Genomic DNA, 27,648 nt, shown 5'->3' with positions numbered 1-27,648 from the left:
TCGAGAGACTCCGCCCTCTGGCTCGGCCCAGACCACGCCCTCTCAAGGCCGGGTTTCCCTAGTCCGGCCTCCCACCGCTCCTGGCCAATCATAGCCCACATCTCTCCGCCAGGCCCCGCCTCCACCCCGTTAAATTCGCGTTCTACCCAATACGAGCTCTTCATAGAGATCCCGCCTCTGCCTCGGTTTCTGGGTCTTTCGCCAATTCAATTTCTTTTCTTCCCTACCTTACACCTTGAGGTCCAGCTCTTGTGACCTTTACTTTCTTAAGAGATACTTGTGCTTCTGATCCTCCCCCTTTTCCTTCTGTATGTTTTCTGGGGCCCTGATCTAGCCTAGGGGTTACTTGGATCGTAACAGGGTGAAGGGTGCTGGTCTGGGGCTGGTCTGAGGGCTTTTAAATGGAGGGAGACTGTCCCAGAGAATGTCCTTGGGATTTAAGGCAAGAAACAGGGACGGTATAGCTTGATGTTTTAGTGGGGGAAGGAAGGGTGACAAGACCCTGCAGTGCCGGAAAGGTGTCACTGAGTTTTAGGTGATAAGGATGTGAAAGTGTGTACGACTTCTCCCCGCCTCCAGGCCCATTATCACTTCTGGGGGTTCAGCTTCCACCCATTTTCCAGCACCCAAAACCCACAAAGTCAGGCCAACGCTGAAGCTTTATCTGGGAGCGGCATTTTTACAGGACCCATGACCATTCACAGCAGATGCCAGCCACTATGTGGAGGGAGCTTCATTAGTCACAGTGTGAAGCCCCCTTCTAGACCCAGGGTCACTGGGAAGCCTCACCCCACAACCCCTCCCGCTACCCAGGAACGCCTGTGAGCTGATCTGAAGGTCCAGCTCTCTGAGGGTCTGTCTCTTAATCCGAAGTGTCCGAGGGTCCATCTGAATCTGCCTATCTGAGACATGCTGCATCTGCGTGACCATTGGACGTCTCTGTGTGGCTCCCTGTGGCTGAGGATATGTGAGAGCTTCCGTTAGAGCTCCCCCACGTCTGTCTATGGGCCAGCCCTTGGTCTTTCGGTGGATCTGTGGGGCCGCGAGTCCGGCGATGGTCCATTTAAAGGAAAACCACCCTGCGTGGATCTGTTCCAACCCCAGACCTCGGGAAGGTCCAAGTGCTGGGGAGGGGCTCAAAGGTGACGCTTCATGTGCAAGGCCAGGTGGTCCGAGCGCGAAAAAGCGCGGGGGCAGAGCTGGCAGCGGAAGGGGCGCTGTCCGGTGTGTTTCCGGTAGTGGCGGGTCAGTTCGTCTGAGCGCGCGAACCTCCAGCCACAGCCATCCCAAGTGCAGGCGTATGGCTTCTCCCCTAGGGTTTGGGGGGCGAGGGAGCCGTAAGCGCCACTGTGTGACCCACCCCTCCCTGGGGTCCACCCCTATATCTGGCCAGACTTCTCTGCTCAGCCTTGGTCTGAACTAGGGTGAGGCAAGTGAGTTGCCTAGGGTGCAAAATGTAGGGAAGAGCTCACTCTCAGGAGAGGGGTCTGAATCTTCACCCAGGTGCATCCTCTGAGACCCCGACCTTTTCTGTACCTAGATTTGGCACCACACTCGCTCTCACTTTCTGGGCCCGGGTCTCATCCCCTACCCCAATCGCCCCACTCCCTGTTCCTGGTATCCTGCCGCTGTGTCCTGAAGCCTTCTCACACGTTGTCCCTATCCCGTGTTCCCGTCCCTCCCTTGTACTCGGGTACCCTCCTGCGCCTGGCGTTAGCCCTTGAGCCCCGAAATTCATTTGGTGTTCCAGGCCCTGTCCCCAGTGATTGAGCTCTCCACCTGCTATGCCTGGCGTCGCTGCATCTCTGCATCCCTGAACAGGTCCGTACACGGCCCACCCTTTGCGCGAACCCCTAAGCATAGGCCTCACCTCTTCTCCCTGCCGCTATTCCACGGTCCTGCCCCTGTTTTAGGCTTCTTGGGGACCCGGCTTCTCCTCCTAGGCCCATCCTCCCCCTCTGTTTCCCAGCTATTACCCCTGCCCTCCTGGACCTGCCTCTGCATCTGGGTTTCGTCTCGTTATCTGGGCCCCCGAAACTGACTCTAGCCCTGTCTCCGCTCCTGAGCCTCACCCACGTCCCCTACAGTCTGGCTCCGCCTTCATGCCAGGCAACCCACTTTATAGTCTCAGCTACGGTCCCTGAGCCCCTAACTCTTCTGCCCGCTTTCCCCAAACCTGAATCCTGTATCTTGGCCACGTCCTGGCGTTCCGATTTGTTCTCCCAACAGTCCCTCCTCTAGCCCCACCCCTACTCCACCTGCCAGGCTTTCTGCTCCTCAGTCCATCCCTAGCTCAGATCTTACCCGTCACCTCCCTGAAACACTGCTCGGGTTTTCCAGCTCCAGTTTCTGCTCCCACCTGTCTCCTGCACTACTTCCTGTCCGACTCATGAGGTACCAGGCCAGCTCCTAGCTTCCCACGCCCAGCCCCTTGCTCTGAGATTCCGCTTTAGCCCCGCCTCTGGCGTATGGATCCGCCCCTACGCCTGGTTTTCGCCTCTAGCCCCGCCCCTTACCCATGGTTTCTTGGTTTCCCAAAGCCCCGTCCCGGTCCCCGCCCCTCACCTGTGTGCGTGCGCAGATGCGCCTTCAGGTGAGAGCTCTTGGTGTAGCTCTTGCCGCAGCCCGGGTACGTGCACGTGTGCGCCGCCTGCCTCTTGCGCGCCCACGAGCGCCGGTTGCGCTTGGGGGGCGCGGTCTCCAAGGTCCCTCCTGGGTCTCCTGGGGTCCTCCTGAGTCCCGCACCCACCGTCCCGGGTCCCAGACAATTCAGGAAGGAGGGGGGCGCGGTGGGACTGGGAGCGGGCTCTGGGAGCCCACGGAAGAGCTGGAAGTGCCCTTGGTACTGTGGCGCGGGGTACAGAGCAGGGCAGCCAGACAGCAGCCCGTAGGGAGCACCCGGCGCCGGAGGCACGGAAAGCCCGGTCCGTGAGTAGTAGTTGCCGGAAGAGCAAGCGCCCGGCCCTGGGTACATTGGCTGCAGTGGCAGCACTTTGGACTCGGGGGCCGGGACCAGGGCTGGGCCCACGAAGGCGTCGGGCGCCGGGGCTTGTGGGGCTGGGCGTGCCCAACCCGGGTGCTCCTCGGGCCCCAAGATCCCAGCCACCAGTCCCGGGCCCCCTGCGTACACGCCCAGAGTCTCGGGCAGCGGCAGCGGGAATTGCGCCCCGGAGCCCTCGCCCGGTGCCAGAGAGCAGGTCTGAGGTGCGCCTGGCTCTGGGAAGTTGCTGAGGAGAAGATCCAGGTCCCAGGCACTGGCCGCGTCCCTCTTGTCGTCTTCGTCCTTAACGGGCACATCCTTTGACTCCAGCCTCATGTGCAGGGGCGGCCCAGTGGGATCGGGGGGACCCGGGCCCAAGTCCTGCACCTCCTCAGAGCGCCACCACTGCGGGAGGAAGCCGGTAGCGTGAGGCTTCAGTGGACACCAGGGTACTTTGTCCCGAAGCGGAGGGGACCAGATGCTCTAATGGGGGCAGGTAGGCTGGCCAGAGGCTCTAGAAAGGGGATCTTGTTTGCTTGTCTGTCATGTCAGTGTGTCCCACTCCCTCACTTCCTCACACTGTAACCACCCACACCCACACCCCCCCTCCCCAGTTCCAGGGACAGAGGTTGAAAGGGTCTAGCTGGAGACAGGAGATAAGACTTACACTATCTGCAGCCACATTCAGGCACCGGGGGAAGGGGTGGCAGAACCAAGACTGGAAGGGAGGGGGCAGCCTTGCCTCAGTTTCCCCCCAGAATCTCCCTCTCCTTCCCTGTTCTTCAACACGATTAATTCCCAGGATTAATTCCTAGATGTCCCCTAGACACATTTGCTGTTTCCCCTGATATCTGAGGCTGTCTCACTGAGCCTAGAGCCCCATCATGTTCGCTCTGAGCTTCAGTTTTATGGCAGAAATAGTCCCTTAGACCAAATTCAGCCCCCTGACCTGGGCTGAGAATCCCAGCCCTGGCTGGGTCTCTGGATTCCAGGGCAAGATGCAGTCCTGACCCCCAAACTCTGTGACCACAGCCCAGGACCCCAGGCAGCCCACCTAGAGAGACCCCACCTGTCCCCACCTTGAGGAAGTCTTCCTGTGTGTCCGGGAAGGGGCCCAGGGTGGCCAGCGTGCTGATGGAGGGCAAGGCGGTCTCAGCTGTGGCCATAGCTGGCTGGTGCTCACCCTGGGCCTCAGGCCTCCTCTCCTTTGGCAGCCTCGTGGGCTCTGAGGCTCTGATGGCCCCTTAGAGGGCTCCTCTCTGCTCTCAGCTGATTGGCTGCAGCCGTTGATAAGGGGCAGACAAGGCGGGGGTCACTGTTTCTGGGGAACAGACCTTGCCTCGGCCTGTTTGGGACTGGGCCTTAAAGAATGACCCTGTATCCAAAGCCAGGTCAGATATTCAGGGGCTGGGGGTTTAGGGGTTGAGGGTTCAGGGATTGGGTAAAGAGAGGCACTGAGTCCGCAAAGAAGGAGAGACTTGGGAGCCTGCTGTCAGTTACCCTCTTTGGGGAAGAGGTAACAGGCAGAGTGGAGATTCTGGGAAGGGGCTTAGAGACACCCCCCACCCCCACGATAAGGGCCCTACAGCCCTTCCCTCCAATAAACAACAGCAACCGTGCTGATGGCGGGACTTGGCACCAACACGCTGCCAAGCCAAGCATTATCAGACACCCCAGACGTTGGAGGCTGCTATCAGGTGGGGGCCCAGAACAGCCAAAGCTCTGTTCCTGGTGAGTGGGAGGGGTGGGGGTGGGTTAGTTTGGTTTGAAATTGCCTGGGTTGTGAGCTCCCAGAGTAAGCCCAGCGGCAGGAGGAGCCCTTGCTAATCAGCCACCACCGTCTACCATGGGCCCCCTGTGTGGCCCCCCAGAGTGGGGCTACCTGGAGGTTGAGGTATGTGCAACTACAGCTGCCCTAGTGTGAGGGGCTGGGCCAGGGGAAGTTACCCCCTCTCCTGGTAGGTTGGATGGGGCCACAGGAAGTATCTGATCTGCAGGAGACCTTCACCAAACCCTCCTGTTGGTCTGGCCGCTGCTTGATTTCTGCCTCACTGGGGGAATCTGAGGTTGTGCACCAGGGACCTCCACTGAGGTACCCTGGGAGCCTGGGCAGGCCACACGAACACACAACACAGACACAAAGTTCATAGTCCCTCCCCCCACAATATGCAATTACATAGTGACAGATTCCTGGTCCCTCAGCCACACAGACCATATAGATCATACGTAGACACACAGTGCCTGATAGGAAAACGCAGCCATATACAACATTGGTTGCACAATGTCATAGTCACACAATCTCTCACATAGAATTCATAATTAGGCACTGACACAAGTTACCTAATCACACAAAATCACACAATTTAGTCCCAACCAGACACATGAGATTCCTGGATATGTTGTCACAGAACTGTAGAGGATGCAGTCACGCAACTCTGTCAAACACAGACATAGCCTCAGGCACAAAAGCGTAAAACACGGCTGCACACAGCCATTCACACAGCTATACATTAGACACAATCCTTTACAGCACCACACAAAACGTACACCCTTACACAGTCATGCCACCTGTCACCCTCCCAGCATGTAATAGAGCTACCAATGCCCAGTCATAGGGGGCGCACCCAGTTAGACACAGACAACCGCACCAACCTGGAATCCACACCCTAAAGGGGAAAAGCTCATAACCTCACCCCGGCACACACACACCACCACCACACAGAGTTGGTGTGCCATAGATATATCACACAAAAAGGCAAAAAATTATCATGTGCCACAAGGGGGAGAGGGAGTAAAAAGTAATGTAAAAGCCAGCTTGACACACTCACTAGGATGGTTATAATTAAGAAAAATAACAAGTATCAGTGAGGAACGGGGCACTTGGAACCCTCATACACTGCTAGTTGGAATACAGAATACTGCAGTCACTGTGGAAAAGTTTGACAGTTCTTCAGGAAGTTAAACCAGAGTTATCCTATGACCCAGAAATTTCACTCCTACGTATATACCCTGAAGAATTAAAAACAGGTACTCAGACAAATACAAGTACACCAGTGTTCACAGCAGCATTAGTTACAATAGCCAAGAGGTGGAGACAGCCCAAAATGTCCATTAGTATGTGGTCCATCCATACAGTGGAATATTATTCAGCCCTAAAAATGAATGAGGCTCTGACACATGCTACAACATGAACATAAAAAAAAATTGCTGAGTGGAAGAAGGCAGTCACAAAATATCACATATGGTAAGATTCCATTTATATGAAGTGTCCAGAACAGGCAGATCCATAGAGACAGAAAGATTAGTGGTGCCATGGGCTGGGGGAGGAAAAAATGGGGAGTGGCTGCTAATGGGTACAGGGTCCCCTTTTGGGGTGATGGAAATGTTCTGGAACTGGATGAAATGGTGGCTGCTCAACATTGTGAAAATACTAAACTGGATTGTACACTTTAGATGGTTCATATTACGTGAATTTCACCTTGAAAAAACAAAATGGATGGAATTAGAGTGATTTCCTAGAAAGGAAAGCAGTCTCTCCTGGGAAGAGACCTCCTTGGTTTTGGATAAGGCACTGGACAGGCAAGTTTGGCTCTGAAAGATGAGGCAAAGGGATAAGGGAGAGAGGGGGCATTTGGCTGGGAAATAAGGCCCCTGGGAGCATGTGGCCAGGAGGGATGATGGACTTCCCAGGAGGGCAAGGCCTGAGCCTCAATTTGGGTTTCCTTGTATGTATGCTGTCATTACCCTCAGACACACACCCCCTGAGCATCAGAGAACTCCAACACCCATGTTAGCTCTAGGGCAGGGAGCTTTGGGGGAAGGAGAGAGGCCATAGCTGGAGGGAGGTGACCAGGAGAAGAAGAGATATGCAGAATCCCAGACATTTCAGGGTGGTGATGGACCCCCTGCTGTGTGGAAAGGAGGGTTCAAGCCATTTTATTTGGATATTAAGAGTGAGAAGGGTCCTGAAAGTGGGAGGGTCCAGGACCATCCAGGCCCCAGGCACTTGGGGACAGGTAGGCCAGTGATCACATTCAGACACAATCCCGCAGTTACAGCTCAGTCTGAGGTGATGTGTGAGGCAGCGCTCTCTAGACAAACAGCTCTCCAGAATGTTTATGTGAGAAGATGTGTCCCTGAGTGGGAGGGGGCGGGGTGGGGGGCTATCCTGGAAACCTGGAGCTGATCTGCACCTGGTCCACTGTAACCTTAAGCAAGATCGTTTTGCTTTCTGAACCTTACTCTCTACATCTGGGAAATGGGTGGGCCATAGTAGATGTGTGACTTTCAGTTACAGAGATAGTCAAGCACCAGGCACCCAGATTCGGATGCACACCAAACTCATAAAAGTGACTTAGTGAGCATGGCCACTCATACATGTACTCATTTCACACACACATGATCACACAGGATTGCACTGACCAAATTACACTGAGACATGGATACACAATCACACAGACATACACACAAATATATCCAGTCATATTATTACAAACAGCCACACCTAGAGAGAAAACGATTAAAACAGTGTCACACAGACACATGATCACACAGAATACCACTACACAAGCTACAATTACAGAGACAAGAAACCACAAAGTAATTCAGACACACAGTAACAGTTACACCGACACACAGTCACCCACATACAGATAACAGTTATGCCGGCACAATCACACGCATAGATGCACAGATGCACAAATGCACAAAGAACAGAATCACACCAAGTCACATACACAGTCACACGCGGCTATACGAGCTTCCTAGGGCAGACCAGCAGACAGGTTGGGCTGAAATCACCCACTGGAGCCCATCTCCTTTCCCCGCCCCCACAGCACCCTATTAGGGGAGACCTGGGGGTCCAGCCTCCCGGGTTCCAGGACTCATTTTCCTCGTGCCTAGTTTCCCTGTTTAACTACAGAAACCCTCTGCATACGCCCTTTATAACTGACCAACCAGAAGTGGGCCGAGCCTCCTCTTGGGACCAATCAGTGCAGTAATACAGCTGGCCAATTGGGTTGGCCCACTCGCCTACCGCATCTTCCGTGGTCTGATTGTTAAAGCAGCTAACACGTTTCGGCCTGAACGCGCCGGTTTCCGCCGGCGAGGCATCCGTCTCCCGTTTAAAAGGCAGAGCCGTGGAGGAGCTGAACCAATGAGAAGACCTGTTCGGCCTCAGCCCCTCCCACCCCAGCCAGAGGTCAAAAGGCTTGGTTGTACTGAGGCCTGTGCGCTAGGAGGGAAGGTTCCCGGTGAGGACTGGCCAGAGGCCGGGAGCGCAAGGGCTGGGGCCACGGGTGAGGCTGCTCCGCTCGGCCGCTCCCGCTCCCCCAGATTGGCGGTGGTTGTTTCTCTCGCTGTCCAGCCCGCTGCCCATATGGCCCTGAGAGGCGTCTCCGCGCGGCTGCTGAGCCGCGGAGCCTGCCTGCGTTTACTGAGCACGCGGGGGTCGGCGGCGGCGCAGACAGGTCAGTGCCAGCTCACGGGTCGGGTGGGGAGGGTGAGGCTGGAGGTTCGGGGGACCTTCCCGGGGTGATTTTCCGGTCCTGTGTTTGCAGAGAAGGGCGGGAAGACACAGAGCAAACCGACCAAGCGTAAGGACTCCACGTTGCGCCCTGCGTCTGCGGCCCTTGTCCAGTGGTCTGTCTGCCCCGGGTCGGGGTAGGGGCTCTGTCCAGGAATACGAGGGCTGCCCTGGCGGGGAGGCAGGTTCGTGGCCAGGGCCAGAGGCGCTGAGGCAATGAGTGTCCCGGAGACAGGCTACTTTGTCGGTCTTGTTTGCAGCCCACATCCACCGGGAGCCAGATGCGGGTGAAGTGGGGCTGAGGATTCCAGAAAAGGAGGGCGCGGTGGTCTGGTGGAATGGGCCAAGTAGAGTCCCGCCCCCTCCCTGTCCCAGCCTCGCGTCCGGAATTTGACTGGAGAGACCCACTGATGCTGGAGGAGCAGCTGACAACGGATGAGATCCTCATCAGAGACACCTTCAGAACCTACTGCCAGGAGCGACTCATGCCTCGCATCCTACTGGCCAATCGCAACGAAGGTGCCCATTGCGGTGGGTGGGCACCTACCACCAGGCACACCAGCTCTGCTTGCTCCAGGAAGGCCTCTGGGCTTCTCTGTCCCTGGGCTGGGTCTGAATTTGAACATCTGTCCCTTTGCAGTGTTTCACCGGGAGATTATCTCCGAGATGGGGGAGCTGGGTGTGCTGGGCCCCACCATCAAAGGTAGTCCCCACTGTGTCCTAGAAAGCTCTTTTCCCTGAGTCCGGGTTTCCCAGTCTATACAGCGAGGCTGTTATCTGTATGTCTGAAAGTGGTAGTTGCATTAAAGTGGATAAGCCCTCAAACCAGGGCCAGCTTGGTGTCCCCCTTCATGGGTGCCCCTCTGCAGCTCTGTCTCTTGGGTGGGAGTCACTGGTCCCGGCTGGGCAGGGCTTTGTCCTCCACTGCCTATCTGCCCTCCCCCCACCAGGGTATGGCTGTGCTGGGGTCTCTTCTGTGGCCTATGGGCTTCTGGCCCGAGAGCTGGAGCGGGTGGACAGTGGCTACAGGTCTACCATGAGTGTCCAGTCCTCCCTGGTCATGCACCCTATCTACGCCTACGGCAGCAAGGAGCAGCGGCAGAAATACTTGCCCCGGCTGGGTGAGCAGCTACCTGGGGGCCTGGTGGAGGGAAGACAATCTTAGTGGTCTGAGTGGTCTGGAACTCAGGGCTGGGCTCCCCTGAGTCTGCCTTCTGTCTCAAGGATGGCACCAATGACCACCTGGTTTCCCTGCCAGACTCTGGGCCTCACCCCCACACCTGATCCTGACAGTCCCCTCCTAGGTCTCTTGACTCTGCTTCTTTCTCACCATCATCTCCCTCCTGATTTTCTTTCTGTGTTCCTCTATCCCAGCCTAAAATTGAAAGTTTCAACTTCCTGACTGGGTCCACGAGGCCCTGCATGAGTGGGCCCCTGCTGATCTTTTCACATCATCTCTGGCCACTCCCCAGACTCAGCTACTTGGAATTCTCCCAAAGTACCACTGGGCCTTTGTATATCCTGTTCCTTCCCTCTGCTGGGACTGCTCTTCTAAACACTTCCTGCTTAACTCTTTTTCCCTGCCCTTTAAGATAGATTAGCTCTTTCCTGATTCCTGTTGGACCCCTCCCCATCATGGCATTATGAATATGGCCTGGGAGGACCTGCCCCCCATCATCTGGGTGTGCCATGAAGGCAGGGCCACATTTGCTTTGGCCTGGCTCATGGAGAGGCTAATTTTCAATTAAGGAGATGTAGGGGGGCTGGCAGCCTTGTCCATCTTGTGCTTGCAGCCAAGGGGGAGCTCCTGGGCTGCTTTGGACTCACAGAACCCAACTATGGAAGTGACCCCAGCAGCATGGAGACCAGAGCCCGCCACAACCCATCCAGCAGGAGCTATACTCTCAATGGGACCAAGACCTGGTGAGGGGCCTGGGTGCCACAGGGGAGTTGGGCAAGGATGGGGGTGGCAGCCAGACCCCTCACTGTCCTGTCTTCAGGATCACCAACTCACCTGTGGCTGACCTGTTTGTGGTATGGGCTCGGTGTGAAGATGGCTACATTCGGGGCTTCCTTCTGGAGAAGGGGGTGCAGGGCCTCACAGCCCCTACGATCAAGGGCAAGTTCTCCCTGCGGGCCTCAGCCACGGGCATGATTGTCATGGACGGTGTGGAAGTGCCAGAAGATAATGTGCTGCCTGGAGTGTCTGGTCTGGCGGTGAGCAGTGGCCTCCTTTGTAACTGGTATTGGGTCGCCTGCTGGTTCCTCTTTCCTGGGGCTAACTAGGGAGCAGATAAACACAGTCCCTGTCTGGTGGAGCCCACAGAGAAGTGATTCTGAGAGGTTCTGCTTGGCTCACTGAGGTGTAGCAGCTGTCCCTTTTTGGGGACCACCTTGCTCATACTAGCTCTTCCTAGGACACGTAGGCCTCAACTATCTCAATCCTTTGATGTATGTTCTTCGTCCTGTCTCCTTGCATCAGCCCCTGTATCTGAGTGTCTAATCCAGAGCCTCAGCTGGATAGAACTGTATGCAAACCAATAGTGAGCAGGCACCGAGCAAGACCTGACATGTATGAGCTTTGGTGCCAGGACTAAGTGTGATTTAAATGGCTGCCCTGAGTCCCCTGTTTACACTGATTATGGGTCTGGACTGTCTGGGGAGCGGGTTTCCCCCTACTTAAGAGTTACTTCCAGGGCCTCTCAGCTCCTGGGTGGGGCTGAGGCCCCCTCTCAACCCTGCAGGGTCCCTTCGGCTGCCTGAACAATGCTCGGTATGGCATCGCCTGGGGCGTGCTTGGCGCTGCAGAGTTCTGTTTGCACACTGCCCGGCAGTATACCCTGGATAGGTGTGTGGGGGCCTCATGGAGTGGAGGGGCTCGGGTTCCATCCCTTATCCAGCCAGTGACTCCTCACCCTCCACCCAACAAACCTAAGTTCCCCACTCTGTGAAACGGCCCGGAAGTTCTGAGCAGTGACGGGCTGACTCAACCACAGGCGGAACTGTGGCAGCCTGGGAAGGCTTCCTGGGCTGGTGCAGCCTGGGACAGGACCGTGAAGTGGGCCCCCCTCTTTTACTTACCCTGACCTTGCCTGCCTAGGATCCAGTTTGGCATCCCATTGGCTAGGAACCAGCTGATTCAGAAGAAACTGGCAGATATGCTCACTGAGATCGCACTGGGCCTTCATGCCTGCCTGCAGCTCGGCCGCTTGAAGGATCAAGACAAGTAGGGGCCGAGTGTGTGGGGAGAGGGGAGACAGCTGTGACAGAAGGACCCCACGCCCCTCCTGAGGATGGTGGTGGCTGGCCCTGAGAAAGGTCCTTCTTGCTGGGTGGCCTCTGGGGAGGTCCCTTCTCTCCCTCTTGGCTTTGATGGGCTGCTGCTGCCTGCTTGTCCCCCATTGGGGTCTCAGTGTCTGTTGCTGAGACTGTAACTTGGCGACTCCTCTGCACCGGCTGGGTTTGCCCTGGGCATAAGGACACCTGAATGCCCAGAGTGGGGCCATTTCTTTGTGACGCAGCACTCATTCCATGTCTGTGCTGCTCCCAGGGCCACCCCGGAAATGGTCTCCCTGCTGAAGAGGAATAACTGTGGGAAGGCCCTGGACATTGCCCGCCAGGCCCGAGATATGCTGGGGGGGAATGGGATTTCTGACGAGTACCACGTGATCCGGCATGCCATGAACCTGGAGGCTGTGAACACCTATGAGGGTAGGGGCTGGGTCCCTGGTGGGGAGGGAGGATGGATCACTGGCCTGTCTAGGGGAGGGGGCAGTTGAGGGGGGGGCAGGGGCAGCAGGCCTGAGTCCCGTCCCCAGCTGTCACCACTGGCTGTGTGACCTGCTGCACACCCTTCCCCTGGAGTGGCTCACACTGGGACCACGGAGGTGAAATGCTCTCAGCCCTTTCCCCGGAGGTGCTCGGGAGGAGGAACTGTATGGCCTGCTCAGGCATCCGCCGAGTGGGGCACACTGCCTGGCAAGCTGGGCGAGTGCAGGGCAGTGAGAGCATACTTAGACATAGGGATCCCCACTACATTTTATATTAAGAGAAAAAAGAAGAGTCGCTGGCAGGCTGTGGTGTTTGCAGCTGGCAACTGACTGTGTGTGACTCACAGGGGCCAGAGAACCCCTTGCCATGTGGGAAGACAGACATGGAAAACAATCATTAAAACTTTTTTAAATGTACAATCCTGTGTGAGCCAGGCAGAAACAGAGGAAGATGTAGGAGGTGGCAGGTACTGTTCTAGGAAGAAAGTGGAACCCCGTTAGGCCTTGAGGGAGGCAGAGATGGTGGGGTAGTGTCTTTGTGCTGCTCTTGATGGAAAGTTTTAGAAGCAGCAAGAGGGAGGGGTGGGGGACCCTTCAGGTGTGGGAAGGACTCCAAGGACAAGCAGAGAGGGGACCTTCAGATGGTTTTAAGCAGGGGAGGGATGGGGTCAGATTCGCACTTAAGGACATAAATGTAGTTACTTCGCTCCAGGAAAGGGAGGTGATAATCTCTGCCTTCCAGAGGGAAAGCAGCTGAGAGCATTGAGGGCCATACGGTGACCCAGACCCTAGGGGAGGGAGGGGCTTGGGATGTGGTGTGGGGGAACGCGTCAGCTGGCACAAGTGACTGACCTTTGCTTCCCTGCCCCTCCTGTGGGTAAGAAAGGGCCAGACAAGTTTCCACAGAGCTCATCTGCTCTTTCCACCTCCATGGGAAGGAAGCATGTCTGGGTTGAAAATCAAACGTTTAATCAACTGTGTGGACCTAGGGTGGGGTGAATTTACCGAATGTGGGCAGTGCCAAAGCTGGGCCCTTGGCAGCAGGGCCGGACCTGCTGAAGTTTTAGATCCACCCCCAGGACTTTTTTCTTTTTCCAAGATGCATTACAGAACTGTGCAAAATAATTTTCTCAGCAGTGTCCAAATGGTGGCCTCTGAGCCTTCTCTTGGTGGCTGTCACAGAGGGCACTTTTTGGGAAGCCATCAGCACTCGCTGTCCTTGTGGCTCTGTTCTTCTTCCAAAGTAGTGGCCTGGGGAGAGGGCGGAGGGACATGAAGGGTGACTTCAAAGAGAATTTGTGAGCTGTTAAGACTCCAAACCAACTCTGTCTATTTTGTCCAGGCACTCATGATATTCACGCTTTGATCCTTGGAAGAGCGATCACAGGGATCCAGGCGTTCACGGCCAGCAAGTGAATGCACGTCACCCTGGGGCCTGGAGCGCCTCAGGTCCCTTCCTGGGGAGACCTGTGCCCTTAGCTTACTCAGGGAAGCGGTGGAGGCAGGGGAAGTGAGAGACACTAATTTTTAAACACCCAAATTTCCCTTTTAAAGTTAATCATCTGTGCTCCTTAAAAAGACAATGGGGCCCTCTGAGCTGAGTTTCTCAGTCCACTTTTAACCGTGGATGAGAGTGAACTCCACTCACCCTAGAGCAGAAGCTTCTCTTCTGGGGCAGCAGTGAGAGGGAAGGAGAGTGACAGGGAAGCAACCTCTGTGGGACCAGTGTCTGGCCAGCAAACGCCCCCCCCCCACACCCCACGAGTTCCCTGTGTGCCCTCTGACCCTCCTGTTGCGGGGTTATGTGCCTAATGCTGGATGTTGGAGCAGAATGACACCGAGAGTGAGAATAATAAAGAATCTGCATGTCTAACCCCACGTGTGGGGCCACAATTACTTGCAACCATCCGAGAAGTCACTTTGGTCACAGGAAAAACATGGGGGCAGTGAGGCATTCAGGCAGGGTGGGGAAGTCCCCCCGTGTCATCTGGTGCCTGAGTCTTGGCCCTGCTATAATAAGCCCATTTTAGGCACTGCGCGGGGCTCGGGGCTGGTGGTGGGAAACAACAATGGTCCAGCAAGCACAAGCAAGGGGCACAAGCAAGATGGCAGCAACACCAGGGGCCTGGCAGTGATAGTCCCTGGGCTGGGCGCTAATGTCTTTGGTGTCTGTTGACATTTAATTTCAGCCACTACAACTCTCCTTCCTCAGGCAGCACCCCATGTGTGAATGTAGTCATACCTCAGGCTGGACACACAGGTCTTTGTACACCGACTCCACAGTGTAGCACACTTGTTTGAGCTCTGTTTCCAAATGGCTGATATTTGCCATTTTCTGGGTGAACTCTTTGAGCTTTTCCTGAATGATACTGTTGTGGGAATCATAAGTCAGATTCATCCTTTCCTCTACCTTCTCTGTCAGGTCCGAAACCTTTTAAAGAATAAGATGCACTCTTAGAAAATCAAACGATAGGCCTCAAAGACATTTGTCCTGATAGGCTTAAGACTTCTGCAATTTGTCTTACAAAAACGGTAAAAACAATCTCAGTGAGGTGGAGGGGGGATGGGTGAAACAGGTGAAGAGGATCAAGAGGTACAAACTTCCAGTTATAAAACAAATTAGTCAAGGGATGGAAGCACAGCACAAGGGATACAGCCAATAATACTGTAACATCTTTGTGTATTGACAGATGGTAGCCATGCATATCATGGTGAGCATTTTGTAATGTATATAATTGTCAAATCTGAAACCAGTATTATTTATCAACTATATTTCAATAAAAAAAAGCAATTCTAGTGACTGGAGGTGAAATTGCCTATAAATTAACTTCTTTCAAAGCCAGGATGCAAAATTTAGTATCAAGTATAGGCTTCACCAGGTTAGGAAGAAAGTACACCACAGAGACTAGGAGACGGCCTGCAGCCAAGTGGCCTCCAGTAGTGGGATCATAGGAATGTTTTTATATTTTTTCTGTTGTTATACTTTTCTCTACTTTTTAAATGTTCTATGATTTACCAGGATGTATACTGGTAGGGATGGGGGCAGGGAACAAGGCAGGGAGAGGTCAGTCTGTTGTTTAGAGATGACACATGTGGAACCAAGCTGTCCCCTTCTCAGGATCTGTGATGCATTCTGAGAAGTGCCTCAGGGACAATCATTAACATCAGATCTGTAACATCAGGGTTTGTTAGACATAAGCCCTAGCTATGTTGCGCACTCCTGTTCCCCATCGCAAGCCACTGGACATCTGGAGGACATGTGGGTGTGATAACACGGGCTATGCCTCAAGCCCCTATAAGCCCAGGCCCTACCTGGCAATGAAATAACAGGGCTGAACTGTGGGTGTAGATGGACTTTTGTTCCTCATCGTGGCTCTCACTTGAGCAAGTTAATTTCCAAATCTTACTTTTCCCACCTGCAAAATGGACTTGATCTCGCACGAATTTATAAGGGGGAAATGAGGTACCATGCAAGCTTCTGGCCTAGAACCTAACACTCAGCAGTAGTGCACTAGCCCCCTCCCCTTGGGGCTTCACCGTGCATCTGGGGGGCTCTGTCACCTTGATCTTGAGGCTGTCCTTGAAGTTGGTCATGAATGTGTAGTCTTTCTGCCTGCCCTCGTTGATGTTTTCAATCAGCTCCTGAGCCCTCTTCTTCAGGGTGTTGATGCTCAAGTCCAGAGAGGAAAAGTAGGGTCCTGACTTCCCTTCCAGCATCATCAGCTGACGGTTGGCACTGGAGGTGGCGATAGAGGGGCTAGAGACCTGACTTCTGAAAGCACAGGAAACAGATCACCACCAAACTCCAGAGGGTAGCTGATTTGAATCAGCTCTGTGGTGGGAGAACCAGTGTTGTGTGTCTCCCATGGGCCACACTTGATTATTTCACTCACACATACCTTGCAGAAAGGGAGGGCATCCCCATTTTATACTTGAGAAAACAGACCCAGAAACAAAATCTGCCCAAGGTTCCAGAACAAGGAGATCAACATGGCTACAAAGCCCAGTCATTTTATTACACCAACTTGCTGCTTTGAAATGAACATCCATTATACTATTTATACACATTATGGTATACTGTATTTATATACTATACTATATATAATATATAGTGTATATATAGTACACTATATTTCATCAATTATATTTACATTATAGTACACTATAAGATACTATATAATGTATATAAAAGAAACTTTTGTCAACTATATACATTACAGTATACTATATATAAGTATATTTATAGTACAGTACTTAGATGATCTTCCTGTCTCCAACCTGCTACATCCCCTTCCATCCCTTCCTAAACCTCCAAGGTGATGCCCAGAGCATGCAGACCACCAGGGGCTAGTGTACCTGCACATCTCTGCTCCCACCAGGTGAGGTGGCCTGTCAAGAGTTAGTTATGTTGAAAAAAAATCTCTTTTAATGCATGAAAGTTGTTTGTCCCATATTATATACATGACTGTAATTTGTAATTCATTTAAATCTCCTTACCCACTGAAATAGCGAAAAAAACTGGGCAGCTGTCTAATACAAGTTCAGCTGAATGAATAAAGGTGAGTCTAATAAAACAACTATTAAATCAGGTCTGAAGGAGATAATTACAGATTGGGGCAAGGATCATAAAAACCTACAAGGATTCTGCACAGATTGTTTTGTCAGGACCTGTAAGTTTTTGCTCTGCTTTAAAAACACAAAAGTGGACATTGCAGGCAATTATGGATGAGGTTTTGTGTAAAAAAAAAGTTGTAATCCAATCAACAGACACATTGGTGTTTTAATGTAGATAAAATGTTTAAGGTAAGTTTTTTTTTTTCCTGTTTCTCTGCTTTATCTGATCTTTAAACACTTTGCATTTGCCAGGCATAGTGCTAAGCTACAAGCCTCGTCTTGCTGCATCCTCCCAACCAGGTTAGCCCACCCAGCATCCTTACCTTGTAGCTGAGCACGCAAGCTCAGCAGGATCACATTACTTTCTCAGGATCGCCTGCCAGTCTGTGGCACCCCGCTGGCCTGACTCCCTGGGTCCCACTTCTCCCTGGGTCCTCAGTTTTCCCCTCACCCTCTGTGGTCCTTCCCAGCTCTGAACAGCTGAGACTTGGAGGTGCCAACCCAGCAGTTCCTAACACACCAGTTCATGAACAGCTATGAAGTTGGCTATGACTGCAAGCCAGGCAGTGATTCCCTTGAAAATTACATCTTGATTTTTGGATGCTTTCACCATAAAACTATTTCTCTTGGCTTTTTCCCCAACTGCCTGAGCTCTTCTTTTTGGCTCAGGACACAAACACAGTGAACCCCCATGCCAGAGCTCTCATCTGCATAAAAGACCCAGAACGTCAGCTGTGTCCAGGTCCTCATGTATTCCTTGCCAGATTGCTTCTTGCCTCTGTACCTTTCTGCTCGCTCAGACTTGACCTGTGAGACCTAGCCCAGGCCAATGGCTCCATAACCCCGTTTCTGTCTCTATCACTGCATGTGCTTATCACTGCTCACATCCCTATCTCCCCAGAGGGCTGCGTCCCATTTATCTCCACATTACCCAAGTCAAGCACACAATAAGTTCTCCATTGTTTGCTGAATGAAGGAAGGACACCTTTGTCCATCCTGTGCCTTCTCCTCTGGCTTCATACGAAGCATGGAAGTTCAACAGCCTCCAAGGCAAGATGCATGTGGGCAATGTATTTATGAAGTCAGGAAAGCGGGTCTCCAACTGAGGCAGACATTTTATCACAAACACTTAACGTCAGCTAGAAAACAGCCCAACTGAAGGCTCCCTGGGTATGCTTGTAAAAAGATGTTTTGCCAGTGGGACGAAGGTTTACTAAGATGTTTATGACCTTTGAGCTTGCAATTACTCTTTCCTACAGGGAGGTAAGGCAGTAGACCCATCCAGGCCCGGGACACACTGACCTTTTAACATTCAGACTTCTGTAACATCTATCAAGTGCAAGCAGAGAACACAGAGTGGATGGCTCTTAAAAGGACTTATCTGCTAGATGACAATGGAGTTGGGGCATGGGTTCAAGAAAAGCTGACCTTTGACTTCCCCAAGACCTCAAGCACCAGCTGCCTTCCTGTTCCACCTAAATCTGGGGTTCCATCATGTCAGTCACCTGCTGGGAGCCTCCACAACTCTTCCCTTCAACTCTGCGTCACACCCACCCACAAAAGCCCCACGCTGGCTCTCCACAATCAAGCACTGTCTTTTTTTTCCACGCTCAGGAATTTAAGTAATGCTGGAGGAAATAATGACCCTGTAAACAGAGTTGCTGCAGAGTCCCGCTCTCCCGCCTTCAGGAGGTCCTCAGGGCCACTGGGCACCCTGTCTTGTGTTCAACCGCCTCTCTCATTTTCCCCATCAGCCATTCCGAGCCTTCACAATTTTCCTGTTCCTCACCCTTCCTCTTTCCAAACTCCCAGCTTGCCTCTGCTGGCTCCAATCCCATCCACGCTGTACCTCACCTGGGTCTCATACCTGTGACACCTCTCTTTGGCTGGCCCTTTCCCTGGGCCTGTCATCTCAAGTCTCCATTTTTAAAGCAAAACACACACACCATCCATATATACATACACAATACACACACCATATACACACTATTGCACAAACACACTGCTCTCCCATCAAACACCAGGTCTCCCTGAGCCAAACACCTCCTTCCTTACTTTCCATCACAGCCAAGGTTCTAGAAAGAGCTGCCAACACTTTCTGAGCATATTTTCTCACTTCCTCCTCACTTCTCAGCCCACTGCAATCAGGTTCCCACCCTAGTTCTCACATGAAGTGGCTTCTGCTAAGGTCCCTGGTGACACCTGCTAGATCCTTCAGCCCGTGGCTCCCCAGACCTTCTGGTTGGTGCTATTGACTGCCCTTCCCTGCTGACCCCCACACACGGCATCCCCTGGTTCTGCCCTTGGTCTCGCTCTCTCCCCTTTAGACTCTTGTTCAGTCTTCTACAGCCAGGGCCCCCACACATCTTGTCTGTTGCCCTCTCCGGATATCCCCCCACCTACCAATACACAATGCACAAGCTGTGTTCCCCAAAGGCACCCTCATTGCCAGGAATGCCCTGGCAGTCCCTTTCCCTACCTAAATTCTGTTTCTTCCAGAACAGTCTCCCCTGGTTGGGTTATGTGTACACAGTACCTAGTGTCACTGCCTGCTCCTCAGTGTCCCCTCTAGTTTCTGGGAGGGCAGGCTGGGCATCCCTATTTTCATGTCGCCAGTACCCACCCCTCATGGTAGGAGTAAAAAAGGGACATCAAATAAATGAGTGACCACTGAGGGCTTTCATTACCATCCACAATCCAGGACCCCCAAACTTATCCTCAGCCCATGCTCTCTCCTGAGTTCCCAACAACGTATCTGACAACCTCCAGGCCGTCTCCACATGGCTGTCCCAGAGGCATCTCAAAACTCCTCTGAAATTGCACACAATTGCCATCTTCCCCCCACCCAAATTCATCCTCCCTCCCAGCTCAATGACACCAAAAGCCACATGGTTCTCCTGGATGTCCCACTCCTGCCTGATGAGAGTCCCCACCAGCAACAGGATCAAGTAAATCCCCTAGCACAGCATACTAGGGCTTCCAGGACCCTGGTCTCCACTGTCCCTTTCTACTCTCCACTCTCAGCAATTTGAAACCTTCCAGTTTCACCAAACCCACCAGTCTTTGCCTGAAATGACTTTCCCTTTCTGCCAACTTCATAGGACACCATTCAGAGCTTCTTCTAGTGCCCTGCACCCCTCCCTCCCCCCATATACACACCTTCACCGACTAATCACAATGCTGCCACAGTTCATACACACCAGTTCCCTCCAGGGCGCCTTGCATGCCCTGGGTGGGACTGCATTCTACTCATCCCAAACGTTTGCTGAATACCTAAAGGGATGAACTACTGCCAGAGCCCAATGTCACATTCCTGCTTGCAAGCCTCTTCGTACCCAAGCTTGCGTTGTCCTGACAGTGTAAGGATCCTGAAATTAAAATCAATGAGATAACCAGGTGTTTCTCTTTGTGTAATTGGTTGCAACCTGCCTGAGCTGCTAATTGCTCCAAGTTGCTCCTTTCCCAGGCTCAAGGGATTAAGGCTGGAATGGGTCTTCGTGGCAGCTCTGCAAATGGTGAAATATCACTTGAATTCAGTTCGTTCAAATTTCATTGTGGGACAAAGGTCTGCATCAGATGTCTGCGGAGAGCTTCTTGATTTTTTCCAACTTCTCCTTTGGGGGTTTACTCCTTTCCATTCCATTTTTCTTAATACTTAGCAGCTGTATATTAATCAGGATGCTAATGAACCATAGGCTTCCCTGGGCCCACATTCACCAATTAACTTTAATAAACAAAATACATGGTGTCCTCTCTGCTGGCTTCCCTTGTTCCCAGGGCCTGCTTCTGTTGCTGAACCCTGGATGGAGGCCAGGGAAAAGAAGTAGGCCTGACATAGCAGGCCGGATGTGTGAGGCCTGAGGCCTGAGCAGAGATCAGGTGGGACAGCAGGAAGGGTATCATGCTGAACACGTCGCCAGGCTCATCTGTTAATGGTCTGTCCTTCTAAGGAGTCCCTAATTCAGCTGTAAGGATCAGGACATAGTGAGCGGGGCCCAGACTGGCAGGGAACCCGAGAATAGCGGAGGAAATGGGTCTAAGTGAAGAGACCATCTGTTCACTCCAGGTAAAGTTGTGATTGGCAGGCGAGTGAGCCAGAGCCACCTGCTGGTGGGGCTCTCCTTTCGTGGCCTCTAACAGATACACAAGTAAACAGTCAGCCAGCCACTTATGAACACAGGCAGGCAGCAGTCCCAAGAGGGGAGGCAACCTAATCAAACATTCAAGGAGAAACACAACAGAACCACCGGTGATTCGGCAAATCGCTGTTTGGCTGAAGTACGGCCAAAAAGTGGCTGTAGTGGAAAAGGTTTGATTTGAAACTGCCGAGCCTGTTCCTCACCCTCTGCTTTCCTCTCTCGAAATATGTTCACATTTTAATCATCTTGCTGAGTGTGTGCTGCTGGATCTATTAACTGGCCCTTGCACTGGTTCTAATCCATCTGTTTTTCAGCCCAGAGCTCTTGTGGAACTCCTTGAAGTCTCTAACCTGCTCTTTGCAGGCATGCTCTTTGCACGAAGATGTTAACGAACAACGACTTCAATCACTTCTTTCTTTTTTTTCTGGTCTCTGATAGCACACACCTGGAAACCACCCCACGCTGTAGCCTGCTTTAAGGACCCACGAATCTGGCTTTATGCCTGGAGTCTTCAGGGCTCTAGCTCACTCTCTCCCCAGGTGAGCTGTTCACCTTGCAGCTGCCACTGAAACTCCCACAGTGCCATTTTCTGCCCCTGAGTTCCAGGTCAGAAAGTCCAACTGTATCCTGGACATATCCCTGGCTACCTGAAACTCAACAAGGGCAAAATGGAACTCGTGTTCTCAGTTCTGCCAGTGAAACCTCCACCTGCTAGAAACCACCCCAAGCTAGAAAGCAGGGAGCAGTGGTGTGCTGGTAAGCATTTAACAACTGGCTCTCTGGGAATGGGAGGGTAGAAAAAAGCTCTGATTTGTAGGGTCTGCCAATTTCCATGGTGCAAAGACTCCCATTATAGTCAATTTCAAACTACTAACAACAAGCTGCTAAATGCCAAGGTGGGAAGAGATGGATAGAGCTGGCTTTTTTGAGCTGGTAGGAGCCGGCTCCAGCACACCACAGCATACAGTACCCCTGCTGCCAATCACAAGGCCTGACAAGTTAGCTTTCTCTCTGTTTTGGGACCACACCAGTCTAGAGACATCCTTGGCTCTTCCCCTTTGTGGATAACATGAGAGTTCCTGTGGCCAGGATTCTCACCTGGCTATGGCTGACTAGCTCACTGAACACCTGTGGGCAATACATGGCTGTTGACTCTATATAAAGAGCTCTGCCCAGTGCTCTGGGCACGACATGGTGGCAGGGCTGCAAGGCTGAGGAGAGCAGAGCAGAGGCTGGAGTGGTGGCAGCGCTGAGGACAGAGGTCCAGAGGACGGCTGTGCGGGACGGCTGTTTGGACAGAGGGGCCCAGAGGCAGAGACCGGCTTGCTGCATGCAGACTCACTCTGAGTGAACGGGATTCTAGTGACTGATGTGCCACCTGGAAATAAAGTTGGGTATAACCCTTTCACCCCAAGAACATTTTGATGTCATTTTCTTTGGTCACACTGAATCCATAGCGAACTTGCCCAGGGCTGAAACGCATTGGCAAGACACCCTTCCTCATGCCTCACTAAATGACCCCCTGTCCAGAGCTGCCCTCCATCTGCCCTGCTAGACGCCACCCCCACAGGAGCCTCCCACTGATCTCCCCATATCCACTCGTACACCCCCCACCCATTCACCACAAAGCAGTCAGTATCTTTTTATAACAGGAACCTAAGCATATCTAACCCAGCAATTCCCCTCCTAGATAATCTACCTAAGAGAAATGTAACATATGTCCACACTAAAGCTTGTACACAGATGTTCATAGCAGCGTTATTCACAAAAGCCAAAAAGTGGAAACACAAATGTGTCAACCAATGAAGGAGTAAATAAAATATGGTTGATCCATAATATGGAATATTATTCAGCCATAGAGAGGAATGAATTTCTGATACACATTACAATCTGGATAAACCCTGAAGGCATTATGCTCAGTGAAAGAAGCCAGCCAGTCACCATGGACCACATAATTGTATGATTCCCTTTATATAAAATGTCCAGCAGAGGCAAATCCTTAAAGACAGGAGAGTAATGGTTGCCAGGGACTGGGGAGGATGCAGGGACAGGGGGGGGGGCAATGGTTTAGGGGTGCAAGGTTTCTTTTCAGGGTATGAAAAGGTTATAAATTTGATTGTGGTGATGGTTGCACAGCTCTGTGAATATACCGAAGACAACTGAATTATGCATTTTAAGCTGGTGAATTGTATGGTATGCGAATTATATCTCAATAAACCTATTATTTAAAAAATCCTCAGGACAAAGTGCACAGTCAACAAAATGCTGGGTGACTGGCCCCTTGCAAGCCCTCCTCTTACTCTCAGGCCGCACCCCCACCAACCTGCCCCAACCACACTGGCCTGCCTTCAGCTCCCTCAGTGCCAGGTACAGGGAATTTGCATACATTCAGCCCTTCCTTCCACCCTCAAGCCCATTCAGCACGGACTGTCCCTCACCTTCTGATTCAGCATTGCCTCTTCAAGGGTGCTGTCCCTAGCTCCCCATTCAGGGCTGGCTGCCCCCAGGGGAAATGTTTCCCCAGCACCCCAATCTCTTCCATATCAGTACTCGTTCAATATCTGCCTCCTGGTCAGATGGAAGCACCCAGAGGGTATGAGCACATTTATCTGGTGGACCTGGGGTAAACTTAATGCCAATCACAATGCCTCATACACTCGCCTTCTTGCTGTTCTGTGAGCACATCAAGCTTATACCTAACCACAGGAACTTCACACTCTGCCCGGCAATGTTGGGGCCCCCAGAAGCCTCCTCGTTGGCTCCTTCTTCTGCGACCTCCTTAGAAATCTTCTGTAAATACTCTGAATTCCATGTTACTTTAGTTCTCCTTACTCTGCTTTGTTCTTCACACCACTTGCCACCTGTGGAAATCATTCTTTTTTTTTTATTATTATTATTAGTTACTGTCTATCTTGCTTTTAGAAAGTCAGCTTGGCAATAGACCCCAAATAGCCAACACAATGCTGAAGGAGGATAACAAAGTCAGAGGATTGGTGCTACTCAACTTCAAGTCTTACTATAAAGCTACAATGATCCAGTGTGGTATTGGTGAAAGAATAGACAATAGGACAATGGAACAGAATAGAGAGCCCAGAAATAGACCCACACATATAGAGTCAACTGATCTTTGACAAAGGAGAAGAGGAAATTCAATGGAGAGAGTCTTTTCAACAAATGGTGCTGGAACAACTAAACATCCACATGCAAAAAAGTGAAGCTAGACACCAGCCTTATGCCTTTCACAAAAATTATCCCAAATGGATTATAGGCCTAAATGTAAAATATGAAACTAAAAACCTCCTAGAAGATATCATAGCAGAAAACATAAGTGACCTTGGGTTTAGTGATGACTTCCTAGATACAATATTGAAAGAAAAAACTAGTAAGTTGGGCTTCATTAAAATTAAAAACTGCTGTGCAGAAGATACTGTTAAGAGAATGAACAGACAGCCACACACAGGGCACTCATTTTTGCAAAACACATATCTGATAAAGGACTGGTATCCAAAACATACAAAGAACTCTTACAACTCAACATTAAGAAAACAAACCATCTGATTTAAAAAAATGGGCATAAGATCTGAACAGACACCTCACCAAAAATGATATAAAGATGGCAAAAAAAAGCATATAAAAAAAGGTTCAACTTCCCATCTCATCAGGAAACTGCAAATCAACACAACAGTGAGATCCTACTACACTATCAAAATGGTGAAAATCCCAAATACTGACAACACCAAATGCTGGTGAGGACGTGGAGCAACAGGAACTCTCATTCACTGATGACAGGTATGTGATTTGGTACAGCCACTTTGGAAGACAGTTTGGTGGTTTCTTACAAAACTAAATATCCTCTTACCATATAATAGAGCAATTGTGCTCCTTGGTATTTACCAACGGAGTTGAAAATTTATGTCCACACAAAAATCCGTACATGAAAATTAATAGCAGCTTATTCATAATTGCCAAAACTTGGAAGCAATCAAGATGTTCAGCAGGTGAATGGATAAATAAACTGTGATGCATCCAGGCAATTGTGCTCCTTGGTATTTACTCAAAGGAGTTGAAAACTGAGTAAATTTTAGTGCTAATATTCCAAGAACTAAAAAGAAATGAGCTATCAAGCCATGAAAAGCCATGGAAGAACCTTAAGTGCATATCACTAAATAAAAACAAGTCAGCTCCAAGACAGCAGGAATTCTGAATTGTTCACTATTGTACCCCCAGCATCTAAAACAGTGTCTAGCCAAAGCAGACCCAATATTTGATGAATCAATAAATATGCAAAACAAAAACCTTTTTGGCATCCCTGATGCTACTTTCTTTAACTCCAACATCTAATCCATTAACAATTTCTGTCAGTTCTATCTGCTTGAAGGTACCCAAAATTTGACCACTTCTCATCACTTCCATAAATCCACCATGGGCCAAGCCAGAGTCGTTTTGAACCTAGATTATTCCAAATACCTTCTCAGGTAGTCTCCCAGCTTCCACTCCTGCCCTCAACAATCAATTCTCCACATGGCAGCCAGAGGGAGTCTTTTATTACTTTACTCCAGACAACTGCAAACATCTATAAAGGGCCACCAGTAAATCTTTTCAGCTTTGGGGGCCCTATGGTCTCAGTTACAATAACTCAACTCTGCAGAAGTAGGTATAGAGAAGCATGGCTGTATTCCAATAAAACTTTATTAACAACAGCCCTCACCCTGCTGTAGTCACATCAGGGCCCTCTTCTATTCTGAATCTTTTTATGGGTATTTAACATCCAGACTCTACCTGTCTGACATTATTTCTTACTATCTCTCCCTTTAACTCACCGGTTCCAGTGCAGTCTTCCCTCCTGGCCTTTGCAGCTGTTGTTCCTCTGCCTGGAGGATGGTTCTCCTACCACTTACTCCGTGAAGCCTTCCCTGACAGCCCCTCTTCTAAACTGGACACCTGTCACTCTTCCTGACTCCTGTATATCCCTGAGTTTAGCATCTCCGGATCGCCACATATTTCTGACTTTACAGTCTGTCTCCTCCTCTAGAATATCAGCTCACTGTTGTGTCCCCAGCACTTAGAATCCTGCCAGAGATATGGGTGATGCTCGACCAGTACGAGGAACAAATGGGCCAAGTGCAGACAATGGTAGAGTTTTGTGTAAGAAACAGGTGACCGAGAAGGACCCAGGGGTCTGTTTGGCCCTGTTGGGCCGGGGGCTTCCTCACCTAGATGACCCCCGACCAGTTTCCTCCTCGTGGCTCTCCTCGCCGTGCTGCTGCTCCTTGCTGTCCCAGAAGGGCTGTGGCTCCGGGTCCTTGCACTCTACGTGGGACATGTCCACCTGTGAGCACAGCCAGGGCTTGAGGTCGAAGGAGGGAGAGTGAGAATGCAGGTCCCCCGGCTCCCGCCCTGCCACCCTGGCACCTCCGCGGGCCACAGGAGCGACGGCGGGCACTGGGGCGGGCACCACGAGGGTGGGGCTGTGGAGTGGGGGGATCCTGCGCCTGGAGCACAGGAGGCTGGAAGCGGGGAGACCCGGAGGGGCCGGAGTGAGGGCAGGGGCTTCGGGAAGGAAGGGCGCTGGCGGGGCTGGGCTCCCTATGTTGGCTCGAGTCCTTTGAGGAAGAAGTGGTAGCAGAAAAAGAAGAAAAGAAACGGCTGCAGGGCGTGGGCATCTGAGGCTTTGTCTACCCTGCTCCTGGCACACGCCAAGCGTGTGTGTCTGTGTTTCTGGCCCCGGCTGTCAGCGAGTCAGTCACACAGTCCGTTCGTCAGTCAGGGCCCAGTGAGTCAGTCAGGCAATCGGGCCCGGCGCAGCAAGGGGCAACCGCAATGGCAAAAGATAAGCGGCCGGGCTCGCGTCTGCCGGGGAAGCCCAAGATCGCGGCCGTCCCAGCCCGTCAGCCCGCCCCCGCAAGAAGGAAACAAGCGTCGCGTACTCCCTGTCGCTGCATCCTGTCTTTTCCCGCCTTCTCGTTCGCACTCTCTGCGCACGCGCATTCCCCGCCCCCCGGCAAGCCCCCACCCCACCCCCTCGGCGCGCATGCTTGGTCTCGTCTTCCTCTGAGGGCTTGAGCGCACAGCGGGACGGGGCGGGGCCGGCCGTTAAGTGGCGGTTGGGTTATAGTGGGCTGCGTACCGTGCCGCCGCCGCCGGGGGAGAGGCTGATCTCTGCGCGCGCATGTGCGAGGTTCCCAGGCAGAACAGTGGCAAATCTAGCTGATCCTGCCCTGTGTACGTACGTTCCAGTTAGTCGGTTCTACCCCGAGAAATCCTTCCAATAAAAAATTTTGACCTGCTGTTCACTGATTATGACCGATTGCCTTCAGTGAAAAAGTTTATGCAGTTAGCACCTTGAATCAGTTAACTGCGTTCCAAAAGTACGAGCTCCTTGACAGCATGGTGGGGGCTGGCCCTTACAGAGTTGGCCCATATCCCTCACTAATAGTTGTAACTTAACAGTAATGCCTTAGCAGCAACAATAATTAGCACACGAGGGGCCACAGGCTGGGAGAAAATATTTACAAAATAGACATCTAAGAATGTGTATCTAGCATCTACAAAGAACTCTTGTAAATAAGTTGTCAAAATAAGACAAACAACCCAATTTAAAAATAGGCATGATTTGAATAG

General features: G+C 51.8%; 3 protein-coding genes across 15 annotated transcripts; 1 reads left to right on the top strand and 2 right to left on the bottom strand.

Moving 5' to 3' along the window:
* Nucleotides 1-538: 538 nt before the first annotated feature.
* On the bottom strand, nt 539-8,043 carry KLF1 (KLF transcription factor 1). 3 transcript variants are annotated; one of them, XM_057490198.1, is made up of 3 exons: nt 7,937-8,043; nt 2,566-3,385; nt 539-1,312 (listed from the first exon to the last, which is right to left on the bottom strand). In XM_057490198.1, exons 2-3 carry the CDS (start codon nt 3,314-3,316, stop codon nt 1,137-1,139), a joined length of 927 nt encoding a protein of 308 aa, XP_057346181.1. In that variant the 5' UTR covers nt 3,317-3,385; nt 7,937-8,043; the 3' UTR covers nt 539-1,136. The 3 variants fall into 3 exon arrangements, 2 of the variants coding, with proteins under 2 accessions (XP_057346181.1, XP_036735185.2); XM_036879290.2 differs by lacking the exon at nt 7,937-8,043 and adding an exon at nt 4,060-5,478; XR_008993114.1 differs by lacking the exons at nt 2,566-3,385; nt 7,937-8,043 and adding an exon at nt 2,305-2,404 and having other exon boundaries at nt 1,181-1,312.
* Nucleotides 8,044-8,067: 24 nt separating this feature from the next.
* On the top strand, nt 8,068-14,147 carry GCDH (glutaryl-CoA dehydrogenase). 4 transcript variants are annotated; one of them, XM_036879175.2, is made up of 11 exons: nt 8,075-8,448; nt 8,539-8,574; nt 8,880-9,023; nt 9,145-9,207; nt 9,455-9,625; nt 10,298-10,427; nt 10,505-10,721; nt 11,249-11,352; nt 11,605-11,730; nt 12,055-12,215; nt 13,617-14,147. In XM_036879175.2, exons 1-11 carry the CDS (start codon nt 8,136-8,138, stop codon nt 13,688-13,690), a joined length of 1,539 nt encoding a protein of 512 aa, XP_036735070.2. In that variant the 5' UTR covers nt 8,075-8,135; the 3' UTR covers nt 13,691-14,147. The 4 variants fall into 4 exon arrangements, with proteins under 4 accessions (XP_057346172.1, XP_036735081.2, XP_057346171.1 ...); XM_057490189.1 differs by lacking the exon at nt 8,539-8,574 and having other exon boundaries at nt 8,068-8,232; XM_036879186.2 differs by lacking the exon at nt 8,539-8,574 and having other exon boundaries at nt 8,071-8,448.
* SYCE2 (synaptonemal complex central element protein 2) lies at nt 13,223-27,512 on the bottom strand. 8 transcript variants are annotated; one of them, XM_057490202.1, is made up of 5 exons: nt 27,155-27,512; nt 26,241-26,356; nt 15,836-16,010; nt 14,517-14,705; nt 13,223-13,525 (listed from the first exon to the last, which is right to left on the bottom strand). In XM_057490202.1, exons 2-5 carry the CDS (start codon nt 26,348-26,350, stop codon nt 13,478-13,480), a joined length of 522 nt encoding a protein of 173 aa, XP_057346185.1. In that variant the 5' UTR covers nt 26,351-26,356; nt 27,155-27,512; the 3' UTR covers nt 13,223-13,477. The 8 variants fall into 8 exon arrangements, with proteins under 8 accessions (XP_057346185.1, XP_036735341.1, XP_036735350.1 ...); XM_036879446.2 differs by lacking the exon at nt 27,155-27,512 and adding an exon at nt 26,955-27,017 and having other exon boundaries at nt 15,836-16,046; XM_036879455.2 differs by lacking the exon at nt 27,155-27,512 and adding an exon at nt 26,955-27,017 and having other exon boundaries at nt 15,836-16,043.
* Between the last annotated feature and the right edge of the window lie 136 nt (nt 27,513-27,648).

The sequence above is a fragment of the Manis pentadactyla genome, chromosome 12 (genome assembly GCF_030020395.1).
Source record: "Manis pentadactyla isolate mManPen7 chromosome 12, mManPen7.hap1, whole genome shotgun sequence".
NCBI classification, from domain to species: Eukaryota; Metazoa; Chordata; class Mammalia; order Pholidota; family Manidae; genus Manis; species Manis pentadactyla.
The sequence above is the reverse complement of the archived record's forward strand: the minus strand, read 5'-3'. Positions and strand labels throughout refer to the sequence as shown.